General features: G+C 51.9%; 3 protein-coding genes across 5 annotated transcripts in view; 1 reads left to right on the top strand and 2 right to left on the bottom strand.

Annotated features, from left to right (window-relative positions):
* The window catches only part of TIMM44 (translocase of inner mitochondrial membrane 44), a 369,417-nt gene that overhangs the window by 270,200 nt on the left and 79,896 nt on the right, over positions 1-19,321 (top strand). The gene's annotated exons all lie outside the window — the stretch shown is intronic.
* The window catches only part of RPS28 (ribosomal protein S28), a 239,358-nt gene that overhangs the window by 194,337 nt on the left and 25,700 nt on the right, over positions 1-19,321 (bottom strand). The window lies entirely within an intron of this gene.
* On the bottom strand, positions 1,680-5,231 carry CCL25 (C-C motif chemokine ligand 25). Of its 3 annotated transcripts, none has more exons than XM_055545885.1 (6): positions 5,109-5,231; positions 4,830-4,947; positions 3,022-3,139; positions 2,796-2,932; positions 2,346-2,465; positions 1,680-1,893 (listed from the first exon to the last, which is right to left on the bottom strand). In XM_055545885.1, the coding sequence occupies exons 2-6, from the start codon at positions 4,900-4,902 to the stop codon at positions 1,820-1,822; spliced, it is 522 nt and encodes a 173-aa protein (XP_055401860.1). In that variant the 5' UTR covers positions 4,903-4,947; positions 5,109-5,231; the 3' UTR covers positions 1,680-1,819. The 3 variants fall into 3 exon arrangements, with proteins under 3 accessions (XP_055401860.1, XP_055401867.1, XP_055401874.1); XM_055545892.1 differs by having other exon boundaries at positions 1,680-2,080; positions 5,109-5,230; XM_055545899.1 differs by having other exon boundaries at positions 1,680-2,077; positions 5,109-5,230.

Here is a 19,321-nt window from a genome sequence, read left to right as displayed (position 1 = left end):
GTTCTTGGCAGGGCCAGGTGGGGCTTATGAGGAGGGGACCAGGAGGGCAGCAGCTTTGGGAAGCATGAGCTTCTGCCCCAGGCTCCAAGGAGGAAGGGTGTAGGTGAGATGGGTGAAGACCAACGCTGCATCTTGGGGCATCATCCCAGGGTGCAGGTAGGTTCTGCCAACTTCAGACCCAGGAGTTTTGGCACAAAGTCAGGCTGCAGTGCTAACCACTGGTTCCCTCGTGGGTTTACCATCACTGATAATAATGACTCATGAGCTCAGATGACATATTATACTAGGCACCATTCTAAATATTTTACGATTACTGACACATTTGGTCCTTCTTACTGAGTCTAAGCTCGCACACTGCTCGCTGCACGACAGGCCGATAAACTGGGAGATGAGTTGTTGGGGCAAAGAATAGCGACTTTATTCGGAGAGCCAGCAAACCGAGAAGATAGTAGACTTGTGCCCCAAAGGACTGTCTTGCCTGAGTTGAATCCAGGCTTCTTTTATACTAAAAGGGGAGGGTGTGAAGTCAAACCAATTTCCTGGTTCCCGTCAGCCTCCAGAGGGGAGGGGACATGTTAATTTCTTCCTTCCTGCAGTCATTCACAGATGGGCCTGGCCTGGATGCCTCCTGTAAGCTAATCAAAGGTATTTTAGGTTTGTGCTCATTACCTGGGAAGCAACGTTCCCAAGATAGGCCATTATGTATAATTTAAGCTTACAGGCAACATCCCTTAACTGATTAACTTGAAATAGGATACAAAAGGTTCTTCCCTGTTACATTTATACGCCCGTGGAATAAATACTGCTACTCTCATCCCCATTTTACAGATAGGAAAACTGAGGCTAAGAGAGATTAAGCAAGCTGACCAAGGCAACACCAAGGTACAGATAGAAGAACCGAGTTCAAAGTCAGGGAACCATGCCAGGTTGGGCTGGATCTCCTGAATTTGATGGCCAAGCTCAATGAACTCATCATGTTAAGGTCAAGCTTGTGCAGGCACTTTGATGTGTAACAAACAATAGCATATTTAGTCCCCATGAACATGTATGAGGCAGGCAGTGTTACCACCTCTGTTTGGGAAACCAAAGCTTCGGGAGTTTGTGGAACCTGCTCCGGGCACCCACACAGTGTAGTGGGACCGGGACATTCTGCCAAGTCTGCACCTTGGCCCCTGGCCACTTATTGTCCTCTAGGGATGGTGCATTTGGGTCTCATCTGGAACATCCTCAGTTATGGTGGAAACGGAGGCTGCACAGTTGGGTGGCTCGAGTCTGGGTGAGAGACCCAGGACCCCAGTGTGTGGCTCTGCCTTCTGCAGAACAGTCACTCGTGCCTGGCTACAGGGCTCTGTACTTATTCCAGTCCTGACTTATCAGGAGCCTCTGGGTCCCATCAGAGCATGCAGAGAACTCTGTCCATCACCCAGTCTCACTACAGCCCAGGGGTCTGGGCAGAGCTAGCATGCTGACCCCAGTGATGAGAAAGGAAGAAAGGGTGATGTGCTCAAGGCCACCACTGGGAAGCACAAGGCTGGACTCACACAGAACCTGCAGCCTCTCATACCAGTGCTTGGCCCTCCCAGCCTAAGAGCACAAATCTTGTGGTCAGAGGGCATCGTGTGGGTTTCAACACAGGCTAGAGGTTCGCACCGCATAATGAAAGTTGACGGAGACAAGCATGGCGTCCTACCAACAGTTTATTTAAAAGTTTTAGAAGCACGTCCTGGGGAGAACTGAAGCTCTGCAAGGACCCAGAGGGATGCGGGTAGGTGTGTCCCTGCAGGCAGGCAACGATCGTGATGGTTCTTTCCGAGAATGGTTACTCAGGCAGGTGTGACTCGTGTCTGGAGCAGGTGCGGGGCTTGAAGTAACAGGGCTCCCTGGTCCCAGTCGCTAGAGGATCAGGAGGTGGAAGGGGTGACAAGGAGGGACCCGGCACAGCCTCAGGTATGGGGGTTGAGATTTGCCCTGAAGGATAGAGGGGCTGGGGCAGTCAAGGCTGCAGAGTGACGATTGTGGCAGAGAGGTGCAGCCCATCTTGTGTGGGTAGATCCTGGAGTGGTGTGGGCTCACGGTCCTGCTGAAGGGATCAGAGGTGTTGGCAGGCGAGGAGGACTGGAGTGGAGTGAGGGGGGCCCTGCAGCTTTTGGTTCACATGCCTGGCATTTCATTACCCTGCTGAAGCCCCTCTGGACAGGGTAGGGTAATGATCAGCCCCCTAGGACCCGCCCATGTGAACCTGTGAGGCTGATCAGAGACCCCTCATTCCTCACAGCAGTGATGGGGTGGAGTTGGGGCTGGACGGAGGTGCGAGGGGAGGGGTGATCGTGTGACCAAGAGTCAACCTGGATTAGCAGTTGACAGGAGAGGAGTTTTCTTCTTGCTGTTTCTGGTGGGGCCGCTAAACCTTGACAATGGAAGTGTTGAGGTTCCAGAGCTCAATTTCCTCACCCCAGAGTGAGGGACTGTCAGAAGGCAAGAGAAATAGAAAAAGAGTGCCACCTATACCTTTTGAGCACCTGGATCCACCCAAACCTGAAGCCTCATGTTGGCTGGTTATTTGAGCCAATGAGTTTCCTATTTTCTTGAATTTTCCATCTCTAGCTATTGAAAGTGTCTTGACTTAAAACGCTGCACATTCCTTCAGCCTCCCACTTACCCGCCCCTGGCTCTCTTTTGGGGTGGAGGCAGCTGTCAGAGACTTGGCTGTTGTCCCCTCCTTCGAGAGTTGAGAAGTTCAGGGGCCACAGCTGGGAGGATGGACTTCTTAGATGCTGGCCTGGGGTCTCACCCACCTTGGAAGTTTCTCCTGGTGCTGTGGTGGTACTTTAACCGGCTCTTTTTCCGGGCATCCAAAATCTTCATCCCAGCCTGAACCCACCTGGCCCCTGGCCTCCCGCACACCATCTTGTTTTTCTGGGGTAAGAAGAATCTGCAAGGATGGGGATGCCCAGGTGAGGATGTAAGTGGAGAGGAAAGTTGTATGACAGCCCCCACGGACTCCCCCGCGGTCCCACTCACATCACAGCAGGCAGGTTGCAGCTCCCACTCACGTCCTGGCGATGGTAACTCTGGGCATGCCGCAGCAAGGATAGCCTGGCTCGGCGGTGGTAGGCCAAGCAGCAGTCCTCAAAGGCACCTGCGACCACACAGCCGCCCATAGGCTCAAGTCTGAGCACGTGCATGTACGGCGGCGCATGCACTCTGCAGGGCCATCCACAGACATGGCACCTATGTGCATGTGCGGCTCCGTATGCACCCTGCGGTTTCACAGGTGCCCTGCAGGGATGCCCCCATTGAGGTGTGCGGCCGCACATGCAGTCTGCAGGGATGCCCACAGACGTAGTTATCGGCGCACACACACTGCAACCCTTCTAGGCACTGTGGAGGCCCAGGGACAGCATAGACAGTGAGGTGGCCGCTGGGCTTATCTTTGGCCCTTGACAAAGGGACAGCTGGCAGGAGTTGGAGAAGGCCCCGCAGGCCCCAGCTGGGAAGGGTCCAAGACCACGAAATAAATCGACCAAGGCCATTTCCACTCCTGCTCCAGTGCAGAGGGCAAGGAGTGGGTGCAATGCCCTGAGAAGAGGAGGGGGCGTGGTTGGAGGTGGAGGTGCCAACCTGGTGCCAGAAGTATCAGGGAGGATGAGAGGGTGGGATGAGCAAAGGATGAATTAATATGGAGACAGTGCTGGGCCTTCAAGTTCCTCTGGGATCCATCCCTCTGCCAATCCTTGCCTCCAGGGGCCACATCTGACTTCTGGGAGGGGCTCAGGGAGGACTTGAAGGCTCCCTCTATCCCCACCTTGACCCAGAAAGCAAGGAGCAGTGGAGTCAGATGGACGGTGTTGCAGTGCCAGGCAGGAAGCTCCCTGGGGCTGGGGGGCAACTCTGCCCGCAGGATCAAAGGGCCCAGGTTGGGCCTGGCTCCTGAAATGGGCCTCTTATTAGAGGACAATGAGAATGAGGCCCAGCCCCATCCTGGGCAAAGGCTAAGGTCTGCTGGGGCAGGGCTAGGGCCTCTCAGACCTATGAGGGGCAGGTGGGGCAGGTGGGTGGGGCCATGGGGCTTCCACTTGCCAGAGGTTCTGCTTGGCTACCTGCTGGGGCTCAGCTGCCTCCTCAGGCCCACAGGGATGGAGAAAACAGTGGCAGAGCTGAGGGACACTGGGTGGGGGGGCATCCGGAATGAACTTTGGTCCCCAATATCAAGTGCCTAATCTCGGGAGAGGAGGAGAGGAATTCCCCGTTAATAGCAGTAATGGTTATCATAGTAGCTGCCAGGCACTGGGCCAGGAGTATCCAATTGGATCCTCATGTCCCATCTCTGCAGTGGGAATTTGGAACCTCACTTGGCAGATGAAAAAACTGGGGTTCATAAAGGCCAGACCACACAGGTAGCCTGGGTGGGGGAAGCCAAGATGGAGACCCATTTTTACTGGGCTACCAGGCTCTGATCTCAACACCCCCTTTGCAGGCTCAGGTCACTGCAATGTGTCCTGGGTGGTAAGCAGCCATGGAGCCGTCTGTTCCCCATAGTTCCTGGGCTGGCTGGAGTTTGGAGGGATGCCTTGGGTCATGGACTGTGGGGGAGGCACCCAGAGGCTCTGGAAGGAGAGGCTGAGGACCATCACCTCCAAGGAGCTGCACAAATCGTGGGCGTTTTTGCATGCCTGGTGGGGGAGCTGTCCATCAGAGAATGGATTCAGTGCTGGTGGGATCAGGGGAGGTTTCTGGAGGAGGGGAGAAGCACATTGGTAGCGGGAGGCAAAGGAAAGATGGGGAGATGGGACTCCAGAGGAGGGGGGAGGGATGAACTGAGGCAGTACCTTGAGCGTGGACAGTGGGAGCCCAGGCAACTGCGAAGCAGGCCACCAGGCAGACCAGGAGCCACGGATTCATAGTGCAGGCTGGTCCTCCCCTTCTGGCACCTACCTTGAGGATTAACTGGGGAGAGCAGGTGGGTGGATGATGAGGACCCAACATGGACAGCGACAGGCACCAGGAGCACCCCCATCTCAAGCCAGGGCCCCCTGCAAGGGAGGCAGGTGGCATGGGATGGGGACAAGTGCTGCAGGGACCTGCTGCTGATCTTGGGGAGGACTCACCAAAGCCTATGGTGTCCCTGGAGCTGGCGCCTGCTGGAGTGGACCTGAGCTCTCCTGCCTGCCAGGCCAGCAGGCTTCACCCTTTATAGATGGAACCCCACCCTGTGGCTCCGCCCTCCCTCCTCCTCCCTGCCTCCCCTCCCACTCCACCTCCTGGCTTCTCCCTCCAGCCTTGTCCTCCTCTCTTCTCTCCATTTTTTCTAGCTCTTCTCTCCAATGTCATGATGCACTTGGCAGAAGTTGGGGGCCAGGGGCAAAAGGATCCAAATCAAAGAACTGGACAGGAAATGATACCTTCAACTAACTGCTTGGATGGGGGTGAGAGGTGGACAGGTGCAGGTGGACAGACTCAGCCTTGACCTTGGCCAGCCCCCCTGAAGGTTCACCTTCTCCCCCTCCAGGCCCCTTAGCCAGCACCCCGGCTTTCTCCCTGAAGGGCCTTTTCTCCTCATTCTCCTGGCTCCTTTCTTGCTGAACCTCAAGGTGGACCCTGGCTTCCCACAGGCAGGACTCAGGCTGCCTAGAGCAGGGGAGAGCCTTCATCTCTTCTCCCCACTCCCCAGCCACCTGTGCCCATGGGGCCTTGACTTTATCCCATTTTTCTCTTCTTCCATACAGTGGGGTGACTTATTGTGTCACAGAAAAACCCTGTTTTTTGAGAACAGGCAAACCCACAGAAACAGAAAGTAAAATCAGCTGTCGCCATAGGCTGGGAGGAGGGGAGAATGGGGATGAGGTTGAAAGGAATGGTATAGATTTCTTTTTGCTCTGAAATTAGATGGTGGTGGTGGTGGAGGGACTCTGTGAATATAGTAAACAGCATGGAATGGTACACTTTCAATAGGTAATGTCTCATGCAAAAAAATAATAATAAAAAACGATAATCAAAAAAAGAAAAGAGTTTTGAGCCAGACTGAGGGCTAGCCCAGAAGCCTGCTTTCCAGATTACTCTGTGAAACTGCTCCAAAGAAGCAGGGTTTTCAGCGTAGTTTTGTGTCTTGTCAGAACAAAGAATGTCAAACAAGTCAGGGAGACATTTCTTCAAGGTCTCAGAACAGACGACGTTTGAGGCGAGTCAGTATGACCTTGGCACCTGTGAAGTAAGTCTTATTATCAGAGGAGGACCAGCACTGGCATCCCAGCAAGGACTTTAATCTTTATTTTGAACATGGACATCCTTGACTTCTGGTCAGTGCGTCCTCTTCTTTAATAAGTAAAGCAGATGTACAATGTAGGTTGATAAGCCACAAACAGGCTTTTTTAGTTAGCATCAAATTTAAGTTAACAGGGGGACTTCCCTGGTGGTCCAGTGGTTAAGACTCCAGCTCTCAATGCAGGGGACCTGGGGTTCGATCCTTGGTGAGGAATCTCAGATCCCCTCAAGGTGAGTGCCATGGCCTAAAAATAATAATAAAATTGAGGTTAACTCATGTATTAGCCACAATGACTTCTCTCTCTCCACATCTCTGTCTCTGTCTCTCTCTCTCTCTATATATATATATATATAATCTTTAACAGTGCAATATATGCAACTTGAGTTTCCCCGAATATTATCTTGAGAATAAGGACCACAATAATGTTATTTTGGAAGAAAATTGGGAGCTCCAGGAAACCACGCCAGCAGGCACTCACCTAGGAGATTCTTTTTTTCCAGGGTCAGCGTGGTCCACCCGGAACAGGGGGGTGAGGGTGGGGGCCGTGGGGGTTGAGGAGCGGCAGGTAGTGGGGAAGGGGACTCTGCAGAAACCTCACAGCTGATCGTCTGTAACCTTTTATTGTCGACTTCCTTAACTATATAGACCGTTCGGAGCATTTATGACACTCTCTACCCCTTTCTCATCTCTCCAGCTCCACCAGGAGACCCTGGCGGGGCGCCTCACCAACTCCCTGGGCCCGGTCGGGTGGCTAAATGGGTGGGGCTTGGTGCAGCCGGGCCTTGATTTGCACACTGAGCGCCGGGGCGGGGCTTTCTGATTGGGGCTGAGACCAGGGCGGTGCTTACGGACTCACAGGCCCGGAGACCAGCGGTCCCGCGCCGGTGGCGGTGGCCGCTCCCGGGGTAGGTGAGGCTGGTCCAGGACGCGGTTCCGCGTGGCTGCGAGCTTGGGGACGCGGCGTGGCGGGCCGGGGCCAGCCTCCCCGCTAAGACCTATCGTCCCTGCCTGCCCGGTCGGCGGGCAGCGGCCAAGACGTGGCGTTACTCAGTAGGGGCGGAGGTTCCCCGTGAGCAAGCCCACCTCCCCGCCGCTCACAGTTGGTCCCACCAGCAGCCTTAAAAGGGAGCAAGGGGTCTGAGGAACCAGCGCGCAGGGCAGGCAGTTTTTGCACTCAAGTGTCTGAGCGGCGGACAAGATGCTTCAGGACTAAGGCTCCTGGGTGGAGACCTGGAGTTTCGAGGATCGCAGTTGCTGATTGTGGGGCCAGACCTCCACGGTCAGGGCTCGGCTGAGAAAGGGGAGGCCTGTGTTCCCGCAGCTCCTGGAGGTGGTCAGGGTAAACTGTCCCTAGCGAGGGGACCCTCTTCTCTGCATGTGTGAACACAGCGCAGAGGACAAAGCCGCCTCCTGCTCCCCAGTCCCCAGCTCTGAGCATGAGGCCGTTGTGAGTCACCGCCAGCCTGCAGCTGAGCCAAATTCAGGGACTGACCACACCCCAGGGTTCGCAGGACAGGATGCAGTGCAGGGTGAGCGGTAGGGGGCAGGGGCACAGCTCAGCGCACCTCTCGGATGGCCGGACTGCAGAATGGGGCAGCCAGGTGGCTGGGTGAAGGGAAATACCAACCACTGCCTTTGGGATGAACTCCTCTGGGGGGTCTGGATACCCAGCTCACTCTCATTTCTCTGCTGGAAGACCTCCCAGGTGCTCCTAACAGTTGACCAATTTTACAGAGGAGCCTGAGGCTCTGAGAGACCCTTTTTCACCCTTTTTATTTTTTATTCTTTGGCCAGGAAAATCCGACTTTTATTTCTTAAATACTGTGAAGGAAAGGGGGCCATCTCCTAATGGAGGAAGGCCACTGAGCAGAGGCCTGGGGCTCATCAGGAAGGATCCTGGGTGGAGGGCCTCCTGCAGTTGCCTTTGCATCACACCTCCACCTCCAACTCCCCATGCTGCCTGCCTCCTGAACCTCTGGTGCCCCCGGGTCCTGGTTCAGGTGGCCTCTGAGAGAAGCCGCTGGGATGCCGTCCCCAACCCCCACCCCACCATCCTGACTCCACACACCAGACCCCGGGTATCCTGTCTGCCAGGCCTGGGCTCCGGTTGTACCCAGCTGCCTCTCACTCTGGTCCAGATGTACAGTGGTTGCCAGGCAACTGGAGGAAGGAAGGAAAAGTGCTGTTTTTTTTTTGTTTGTTTGTTTTAAGGATGGCTTGCAAGCCTCTGGCCTGACTTTCAGGGACTTAGTTCCTTGTGTGACCCATTTTACTGTGTTCCCCATGTGGTTGGCCTGCCTCCTGAAAAGTCAGATTTGAAGGGCTTCCCTCCCCAGACTGACCAGCTGCCTCTGTGTTCCCGGGGACCTGGGCAGGGTACTCAGGCTACCACCACTGGTCGTGGCCTCAGTCCTTGTGTTTCTCCTACACCTACTGAACATGTGGGGGCTGGGGCAGCTGGGGCAAGGGTGATGCGGGGTGGGAGGGCGGTGGGTCCTGAGGAGAGGGTCCCATAGGGGTATGAGTCCCTCTTTGAAGATGCTGGGGCTTCCCTGATAGCTCAGTTGGTAAAGAAACTTCCTGCAATGCAGGAGACCCCAGTTCGATTCCTGGGTAGGGAAGATCCGCTGGAGAAGGGATAGGCTACCTACTCCAATATTCTTGGGCTTCCCTTGTGGCTCAGCTGGTAAAGAATCTGCCTGCATTGGAAGGGAAAGGCTACCCACTCCAGTATTCTGGCCTGGAGAATTCTATGGGGTCACAGAGTTGGACACATATGAGCAATTTTTACTTTGAGGATGCTGAGCTCCACTCAGCCCTTCCACACAGGTCTCTGGGCACCTGTTACATACCAGCCACATTCCCAGGGGTGACTGGAGTGAGCAAGCAGATGTCTCCCAGCCAGGAAGGGGGACGGCGATGTCACTGATCCTCATCAAGCACCTGTTTGGGGCCATTTGTTATTCATTCAACAAACAGGTGGCGAACACCTACTGTATGCCAGGCACTAGGCTGGGTGCCCTAGGTAAGCAGTGCAGAACAGACAGGTAGCAAGTTATGAAGCAAGATCCTTGGAGACAAGCATCACTGCTTCAAATCTGGAGGTGGCAGGAAGATGCCGGGGATGGGTTGGGCTCCTCTAAAGAGAGTGACTTGAGGTGACAGCAAATGCAATGGGATTAATATTTATCCCCACTGGACAGGAGAAAAAACAATCATCTGAGGTCTGGAGAGGTTGTTACCTGGCCAAGTAAGTGGCAGCCAGATTCCAAGTTGAGGTCTGACTCCTTCATGCCACATGTACTTTTTGGGAACTGTATTATGCATGTTTTTTTAATAATGTATTTTGTTTAACCCTATCTATCCAAGATAATGGGCTTCCCTGGTGGCTCAGTGGTAAAGAATCTGCCTGCCAATGCAGGAGACACAGGTTTGATCTCTGGGTTGGAGAGATCCCCTGGAGGAGGAAATGGCAACCCACTCCAGTATTCCTGCCTGGGGAAATCCCATGGACAGAAGGAGCTGGGCGGGCTACAGTTCATGGGGTTGCAAAAGAGACATGACTTAACGACTAAACAACAACAAGAAGCCAAGATAATATCATTTCAACATGCAATCAAAAAATTATTTATGAGATATTTTCCCTTTTTTGCATAGGAAGTGTTCAAGACATGGCTTATGGAAAAGTGTCAGTACACTGTAAGCGCTGAATAGCCACATGTGGCTGGTGTCGTCTTACTGGACAGTGCATTTCCAGCCACAGATCACGGTCAATTCAAAATTTTACACTGTTTCTTTTCTTTCATTTTCTATTGACTTTTTAAGGGCAGTTTAATTTTCCCAGCAAAATTGGAGAGAAGGTACAGAGATTTCCCATCCATGCCCAGCCCCACATTATCAACAGCCTGCATCTCAGGGGCATGTTTGTTACTGCCAATGGACCTACACTGACCAATCGCTATCGTCCGAAGTCCAGGGTCTGCATTCGGGTTCACGCCTGCTGTTGTACATTCCATGTGCTCAGTCACTCCAGTCGTGCCTGACTCTTTGCGGTCTCATGACTGCAGCCCACCAGGCTCCTCTGTCCATGGGATTTTCCAGGCAAGAATAGTAGAATGGGTTGCCATGCCCTCCTCCAGGGGATCTTCCTGAAAAAGGGAACAAACCTGCACCTCCTGCATTGGCAGGCGGATTCTTTACCATGAGCGCCACCAGGGAAGCCCTTGTACATTCTACATGTCTGGACAAAATGTATAATGACGTTTATCCACCATCATGGTGTTATACTGAATATTTCACTGCTTTAAAAACCTCTAGGCTCCCAGCATGTCTTTTTTATTCTGATGTTTTGACAGCTGGGGACTTGCTGATCCTGAAGGTACTACCCCTCCTAGGGCTAGCAGATTCCCAGAGATAGTAAATGGCCTCCTTTCAAGGGCACCTTTCATATGTAAACCAGCCAGTCCAGAGCCCATACCCTAACTCCCTCTTCTATCAGGCTCCCACACTCAGGGTCACTATTCTCCAGCCCGGGTCGCCCCAGGGCCAGGCAGTAGACAACTAGGGACAGGCTCTAGTCCCAGAGCCTGCTGAAATGATTCACACTAGCAAGTCCTAAGCCTGCTTACCCAGCCTCACTCAACCCTTCCCACAGAAATCACAATAATGGGGACTTCCCTGGTGGTCCAGTAGTTAAGAATCTGCCTGCCAATGTAGGGGACACAGGTTCCATCCCTAGTCTGGGAAGATCTGACATGTTGAGAAGCAACTAAGCCCACGTGCTACAACTACTGAGCCTGTGCTCTAGAGCCCGTGAGTGGTAATTACTGAAGCCCGTGTGCCTAGAGCCCATGCTCTGCACAAGAGAAGCCACAGCAATGAGAAGCCCCTGCTTGCTGCAACCAAAGAAAGCCCGTGCATAGCATCAAAGACCCAGCACAACCAAAAGCTGATTAATATTTTCAAAAATTGTGAGAGTGAAAAAAATAAAAATAAAATTGTGATAAAGACAGTTTGCTGCTCATAGATCCCAAGAGGAGGGGGCATAACACACCATGCGGGGAAACTTGGGGAAGCACCAGAGTCAGTAGGGAGACAGAAGGAGCAAGGAGAAAGCAGGGCCTTCCCTGGGGAAGGCCAGGCCAGGCAGGGTAAGAGATTTGGGACTGGCCAGTTTGAACACTCTCGGCTGGCCCCAGGGGCAGAGTGGCTCTCCCCAGTTGGCTGGTATAATACCTCTCCCTGGGGGAACTAGGGCAGGGGGATTTTGCTTCCCAGGAGTGTGAGAGCCTGACAACAGAGTTGCCTGGAGTCTGAGCTCTGGATTGGTTGCCCTGCATTGGAAAGGCTCGCTCCGTTACCTGCTATCTCTAGGGATTTCTGTAAGGGCAGTCTGTCCCAGATCAGCAAGGCTGGCAGATGTCAAAACATTATAAAACACAGAAAATAAAACCCACGATGAGTATGCTCATCACCTCTCTCCTCTCATCACCTGTCATCCCCTCTTGCCTGCTTCACAGCCACTCCTTTTTGGCAGTGGATGAATGCCAAGGACAGCCTTCAAGTCTCTCTGGTGTCTCTACTCTCCTGCCTCACTGTCCCCCATCACCTCCCACTTTTGGACTCCTGCCCTGGCTCCCACTGAAGCCTAACAGTGGCCCCTCACTCTTGGCCCCTTGCCACCTCTCCCCTAAGACTGTCACCTCCTTTGGCTTCAGAGACACAACCCATTTTGTGTCGATCATCATTGCTGCGTCAAGAGTGTTTTCCCAAGTTTTCAGCCCTGGTCCCTCTTGGAGAGGGGCTGAGGCCACACAAACCCTATGTTGGGATTCTAGCTGCTGACAGAAGGCTTTGAGGTGCCTTAAAGATCATATATCTGTTTGGCTGTGAACTTCTGCAACTCAAGACTCATTTTCCCTTTGAAGTAAGTAAGTTCACTCGCTCAGTCATCTCAGACTCTTTGCAACCCCATAGACTGCAGCACACCAGGCTACCCTGTCCATCACCAACTCCAGGAGCTTACTCAAAATCATGTCCATTGAATCAGTTAATGCCATCCAACCATCTCATCCCCTGTTTTCCCCTTCTCCTCCGGCCTTCAATCTTTCCCAGCATCAGGGTCTTTTCCAATGAGTCAGTTCTTCGAATCAGGTGGCCAAAGGATTGGAGTTTCAGCTTCAGCATCAGTCCTTCCAGTGACTACTCAGGACTGATTTCCTCTAAGATTGACTGGTTGGACCTCCTTGCTGTCCAAGGGACTCTCAAGAGTCTTCTCCAACACTTCAGTTCAAAAGCATCAATTCTTCAGAGCTCAGCTTTCTTTATAGTCCAACTCTCATATCCATACATGACTACTGGAAAAAAACCATAGCTTTGACTAGACAGACCTTTGTCAGCAAAGTACACAGTGGCTCCTTGACCTTTGTCTCTGCTTTTTAATATACTGCCTAGGTTGGTCATAGCTTTTCTTGCAAGGGGCAAGTGTCTTTTAATTTCATGGCTGCAGTCACCATCTGCAGTGATTTTGGAGTCCAAGAAAATAGTCTGTCACTGTTTCGATTTTTTCCCCATCTATTTGCCATGAAGTAATAGGATCAGATGCCATGATCTTCGTTTTTTTTTATGTTGAATTTTAAGCCAGCTTTTTCACTCCTCTCTTTCACTTTCATCAAGAGGCTCTTTAGTTCTTCTTTGCTTTCCGCCATAAGGGTGGTGTCATCTGCATATGTGAGGTTATTGATATTTCTCCTGGCAATCTTGATTCCAGCTTGTGCCTTATCCAGTCCAGCATTTTGCATGATGTACTCTGCATATAAGTTGAATAAGCAGTGTGACAATATACAGCCTTGAAGTACTCCTTTCCCAATTTGGAACCAGTCTGTTGTTCCATGTCCAGTTCTAACTATTGCTTCTTGACCTGCATACAGATTTCTCAGGAGGCAGGTAAGGTGGTCTGGTATTCCCATCTCTTTAAGAATTTTTCATGGTTTGTTGTGATCCACACAGTCAAAGGCTTTGGCATAGTCAATAAAGCTGAAGTAGATGTTTTTCTGGAACTCTTGCTTTTTCTATGATCCAGCAGATGTTGGCAACTTCCTCTGCCTTTTCTAAATCCAGCTTGAACATCTGGAAGTTCTCGGGTCATGTACTGTTGAAGCCTGGCTTGGAGAATTTTGAGCATTACTTTGCTAGCAACATCTGATGGATCATCAAAAAAGCGAGAAAGTTCCAGAAAAGTATCTACTTCAGCTTTATTGACTATGCCAAAGCCTTTGACTGTGTGGATCACAACAAACTGTGGAAAATTCTTAAAGAGATGAGCAGACCACCTGACCTGCCTCCTGAGAAATCTGTATGCAGGTCAAGAAGCAACAGTTAGAACTGGACATGGAACAACAGATTGGTTCTAACTCAGGAAAGGAGTACCTCAAGGCTGTATATTGTCACGCTGCTTATTTAACTTATATGCAGAGTACATCATGAGAAACGCTGGACTGGATGAGGCACAAGCTGTAATCAAGATTGCCAGGAGAAATATCAATAATCTCAGATATGCAGATGACACCACCCTTATGGCAGAAAGCGAAAAAGAACTAAAGAGCCTCTTGATGAAAGTGAAAGAAAAGAGTGAAAAAGCTGGCTTAAAATTCAACATTCAGAAAACTAAGATCATGGCATCTAGTCCCATCACTTCATGGCAAATAGATGGGGAAACAATGGAAACAGTGACAGACTTTATTTTTTGGGGCTCCAAAATCACTGCAGATGGTGAATGCAGCCATGAGATTAAAAGATGCTTGCTCCTTGGAAGAAAAGTTATGACCAACCTAGACAGCACATTAAAAAGCAGAGACATTACTTTGCCAACAAAGGTCCATCTAGTCAAAGCTATAGTTTCTCCAGTAGTCATGTATGGAGGTGAGAGTTGGACCATAAAGGAAGCTGAGCGCCAAAGAATTGATGCTTTTGAACTGTGGCGTTGGAGAAGACTCTTCAAAGTCCCTTGGACAGCAAGGAGATCCAACCAGTCCAACTTAAAGGAAATTAGTCCTGAATAGTCATTGGAAGGACTGATGCTGAAGCTGAAACTCCAATCCTTTGGCCACCTGATACGAAAGAACTGACTCACTGGAAAAGACCCTGATGCTGGGTAAGATTGAAGGCAGGAGGAGAAGGGGACAACAGAGGATGAGATGGTTGGATGGCATCACAAACTCAATGGACATGAGTTTGAGTAAGCTCCTGGAGTTGGTGATGGACAGGAAAGCCTGGCATACTGCAGTCCATGGGGTTGCAAAGAGTCAGACACAACTGAGCGACCTAACTGAACTGAACTTGCTAGCATGTGAGATGAGTGCAATTGTGCTGTAGTTTGAACATTCTTTGGCATTGCCTTTCTTTGGATTGGAATGAAAACTGACCTTTTCCAGTCCTGTGGCCACTGCTGAGTTTTCCAAATTTGCTGACATATTGAGTGCACTACTTTAATAGCATCATCTTTTAGGATTTGAAATAGCTCAACTGGAATTCCATCACCTCCACTAGCTTTGTTCATAGTGATGCTTCCTAAGGCCCACTTGACTTCACATTCCAGAATATCTGGCTCTAGGTGTGATCATACTATCATGGTTATCTGGGCCATTAAGATCTTTTTTGTATAGTTCTTCTGTATATTCTTGCCACCTCTTCTTAATATCTTCGGCTTCTGGTAGGTCCATACTGTTTCCCTTTGAGGTTGGCTGTAAAAATCAGAAAAGTCTTCTCCTAGCGAAAAGGGAAAAGAATTGGCCAAGGACATGTTGGAGAACATGGGAAGCCTGTCTAAGTCAGCTACGAGAAGCAAAGATTGTGACTTTGGTGGCTTTATGTGCATAACTTTCTTAATTTGTGGAGAAAAACTGGTCATTGTGTCTGTTTCTCCACCCCAGTGTTCTAAGCCTGAGGTCTGGTCCACCATAGCCTTGACTCCCAGTATTTTCCTAAGTCACAGCGGGGGTGGAAGTCCTGGAATCAAAGTGTTGACAGGGCAGTTCCTTCTAGAAGGCTCTCATGGAGAATCAGTTCCCAGGCCTTTTCCAAGTTTCTCACAGCCACCTGCATCCCTTGGCTTGTGGCCCCTTCCTCCATCTTCAAACCCAGCAGTGTGGCCTCTTCTAACCTGTCTCTGACCTCTGTTTCTGTCATCACATCTCCTTCTCTGACCTGGACCCTTCTGCCTCCCTTTCATAAGAATCCCTGTGATTAACGCTGGCCCATCCTGATAGTCCAGGATCACCTCTCATGTCCAGAGCCTCAACTTGATCAACCTGCAGAGTCCCCTTGCTGTGCAGTACCATGTATCCCTAGGTTCTGGGCAATGACATCCTGGGGGAAGGGAATTCTGTTGCCTCCCACAGCACTCATGGGGGGCAAACTCCTAAGGGAGGGTAGGGAACACTCCTCAGAGGAAGTGATGTGCAGACTTGCGGCAGGAGACAGATGGGCCCCAGGCTGAGCAGCCAGAGTTTGTCCTCTGTGGACTGAAACTCCAGAATAGCAGAAGCAAGAGAGAAGGTGGGCCCTGTCCAAATAAAAGACCACACATTCCTCATGTTCAAAGTCAAGGAGACCTTCCCAACTATGCATGCGCAAAATGGCTCCTTGGATGTCAAAAGAGAGAGGGCACCACTTCGTAGTAAGTGATGTCAGCTTACCCATAGGCCTCTTTTCTGGAATCTATCTTGGCTAAGAGATGTGCACACACACACAGGAGGACACTGAGATCACCCAATACGGGCTCAGAACCAGACAAAGCAAGATGACTGGCCAGAGGAAACCCAGGAGAATGCCCTATAAAAGTGATTCAAATTACCACAAGGGCGTGAGTCTCTCCAAGCCCACTCGTGTGTCTCTCCACACGTATCCCTTTTTCCTCCTAATAAGCACTTCACTTGTTTCACTCCTTTCTGTCTCTATGTGAAAATTCATTTCTGCACAGCTGACGGGCCAGGGGCTTGGTCACTGGCCACTGGTCCCTGGTGGTCTGGTGGCTAGGATTCAGTGCTCTCACTGCTGCAGCCAGACTTCATTCTCTGGCTGGGAACTGAAATCCTGCTTCAAGCCGCTGCAGGCTGAGGTCACCCGAGATCAGGCTCAGGTCTGGAAGGCGGCAGGAAGGGAGGGTGGATGGGGGAACAGAGAACAACAGGCAGAGGGAACCAGACACATAAAACAGCAGGCTCCCTGAATACCTGACCCAGATGTGACCTGAGGGCCCTTAACATGAGCATAGAAAGCCAGTGGAGAGGCCACCTGCCCAAGTCTGGAGAGAGAAGAGATTGTCACAGTTGTGGCGGCGGGAGGGAGGCTGAGGAGGCAGAAATGCTGCTACAGATCCTACAAGGCCTGGTCCTGTCTCCAACAGGAAGAATCCTCTGGCCCCAATGTCAGGGAGGAGCCCTGCTGTGGCCACTTTCTGGTCCTATCTATCCAGACCCAGAGGAGCTTCTCCCCTTCTCTCCTGATGGAGGGTTTCTATTCAGCAACCTTTGGCCTGTCTACCCCTGCCCCACCTTTCTAGGAAAAAGCAGTTTCTGGTTCCTCCTGACCCTTGGCCCGCCCTGGATTGGAAGCCCATGTGAGGGTTGAACACTCCTACCTCTGGAATGTGAGGCCCTGGGGGTGAGAGGGACACACAGCTGGGGAGCAGTGCTTCCTCCCCACCCCTCACTCCCCACCCTCCACCCCAGCCCCGATCTGCTCAGGCCTCTGGTCCCTGCCGCACCAGGAAGGGCAGGGAGGTGGGCAGTGTGCTGAGGTCGCTGGATCGGTCACCGGGTGGGGAATGAGCCGGTTCACCCATGGGATAGCAGACAGGAGGTGATGGGGCTTTTGACAGGAGGGGTGAGTTGGGGCTGGGTGTGCCCTCCAGCTCCTTATTGCCACCCCCACGCCCCACTGTGCTCAGGTTGGTGACATCCCTTAACTACGGGCCCCTGGAGTCTGACAGGTCCTCCTTGGGTCAGGGCAGGAGTGGGTGCCCATCTCACACACTGAGGAGAGGACCCAGCTTGGGTGGCCTGATGGTGGGGGGATGGGGACAGGGTGGGTTCTGCCAAGATATGGTAATCCTGGGCTAGTGTCTTACTGCAGTGGACCCTCGAGAGAGAGGTTGGCTGCTGGTTCACTAGGTCAGCAGAACTTTGACACCTACTGGGTGCTGGAGATGAGGGAGGGGTGGCAGGGCTCGCATTTGCCAACTGCTTGTGGCTCAGCTGGTAAAGAATCCACCTGCAATGCAGGAGACCTGGGTTTGATCGCTGGGTTGGGAAGATCCCTTGGAGAAGGGAAAGGTTATCCACTCCAGTATTCTGGCCTGGAGAATTCCACGGACTGTATAGTCCATGGGGTAGCAAAGAGCTGGACATGGCTGAGTGACTCTCACTTTCACTTAACCAGACCCTGTGCTGGAACAGGCCTAGTGACTGTGCTTCTGGGGGAAAGGACCAGAGGTTGTGAGGGGAGAGGGCTGTGGGGACCTGGGTAAAGAAAGCCCCAGTGCATCAGCACAACGGCTTGGAGAAGTGGAGGAGGGGGAGGCAAACGTGTTCAGGGGGACGTCCTTGGGGGTGAGCCCAGGAAAACCCCTACTCCTGGGGGGAAGCGGGGGCTGGTCTGGGGAGATGACCAGCCCCCCCCATCCCCGCCCCACTGGCCAGCCTCTGAGGCTGAGCTCCTGAGGCCCGGCTCCCCATCTTCCCACTGGAGCTCCAGGTCTGCTTTATCCACCAGAAAATGGGGAGTCCAGACCCCAGAATTCCCATGACCTGTGGAAGACTGGGCAGTGTCGGTGTGTGATGAGGGCCACCTGAGCTCCCGCCCACACCCAGGGTGGGTATGGCAGAATCACATGCTCCCCAGGCTGAACTGTCCTCCCCAAAATCCGTACATTGAAGCCTTTACCTAAGTCTTTGGCTTTAGGACCTTTAAAGAGGAATTAAGAGTTAAAAATGAGTCTAACCCAGTTTGACTGGTGTCCTTTTATGGTGGGGAAATCAGGGACACTGAGGGAAGGCCACGTTAAGGATGCGGGGAGAAGATGGCCATCTGCAAGCTAAGGAGAGAGGGCTCAGAATGAAGCCGACCTTGACCTTGGACTTCCTGCCTGCAGGACTGAGGAAGTGAGTGTCTGTTGCTTAAGTCCTGGCCTGTGCTTTGTTGGGGCAGCCCTAGTGAACTCACACTCGCAGGGCGCCCTTAAGGGAGGCAGCAGCCCATCACCGGGTGCCTGGGGATGGGGTGGGAGCAAGGTAAGCATGGGCCCTGTTACTTTCCTCTCCCGTGTGAGCCTGAAGCCATCACTTCGGTATTTATTTAGTTTTATTTATTTGGCCACACCAGGTCTTAGTTTCAGCACGCGGGATCTCTGATCTTTGTTGCAGCATGAGAACTCAGTCGTGGCATGTGGGAATCTAGTTCCCTAAGGATTGAACCTGCGCCCTGCATTGTAAGCACAGAGTCTTAGCCACTGGACACCAGAGAAGTGCTAATATTTTTTATTTTTTAATTAAAAAATTTTTTGGGGGGGATGGTATGGGGAGGGAGGGGGGAGGAGGGTTCAGGTTGGGGAACACATGTATACCTGTGGCGGATTCATTTTGATGTTTGGCAAAACTAATACAATTATGTAAAGTTTAAAAATAAAATAAAATTAAAAAAAAAATTTTTTTTGGAATGTGGGATCCAAGTTCCTGGACCAAAGATCAAACCTGTGTACCCTGCATAGCAAGCACAAAGTCTTAACCACTGGACCACCAGGGAAGTCCCTGAAGCCCTCACTTTAACCACACCACTGAGGATGTCCACTCCCCTCCATGCTCAAGCATCTTAAGCCGCTGCACCCTGGCTGGAAGAGTAGAAGTAACACCCCAAAGATGCCACAGTGAACCCACAACCCCCCACCCCAGCTGGGTACTCCTTCCCCAGAGTGGTCGATGCAAATCATCTCCCCAGCCCCTCCCTTCTCCCCAGCCCCCATCCTGCTCTCATCTGCATTCTGCTCAGTCCATCTAACAGGAT

Source organism: Bubalus kerabau, chromosome 1, assembly GCF_029407905.1.
Source record: "Bubalus kerabau isolate K-KA32 ecotype Philippines breed swamp buffalo chromosome 1, PCC_UOA_SB_1v2, whole genome shotgun sequence".
NCBI lineage: Eukaryota > Metazoa > Chordata > Mammalia > Artiodactyla > Bovidae > Bubalus > Bubalus kerabau.
Note: the sequence above shows the minus strand (reverse complement) of the source record. Positions and strands in the feature narration are given on the sequence as shown.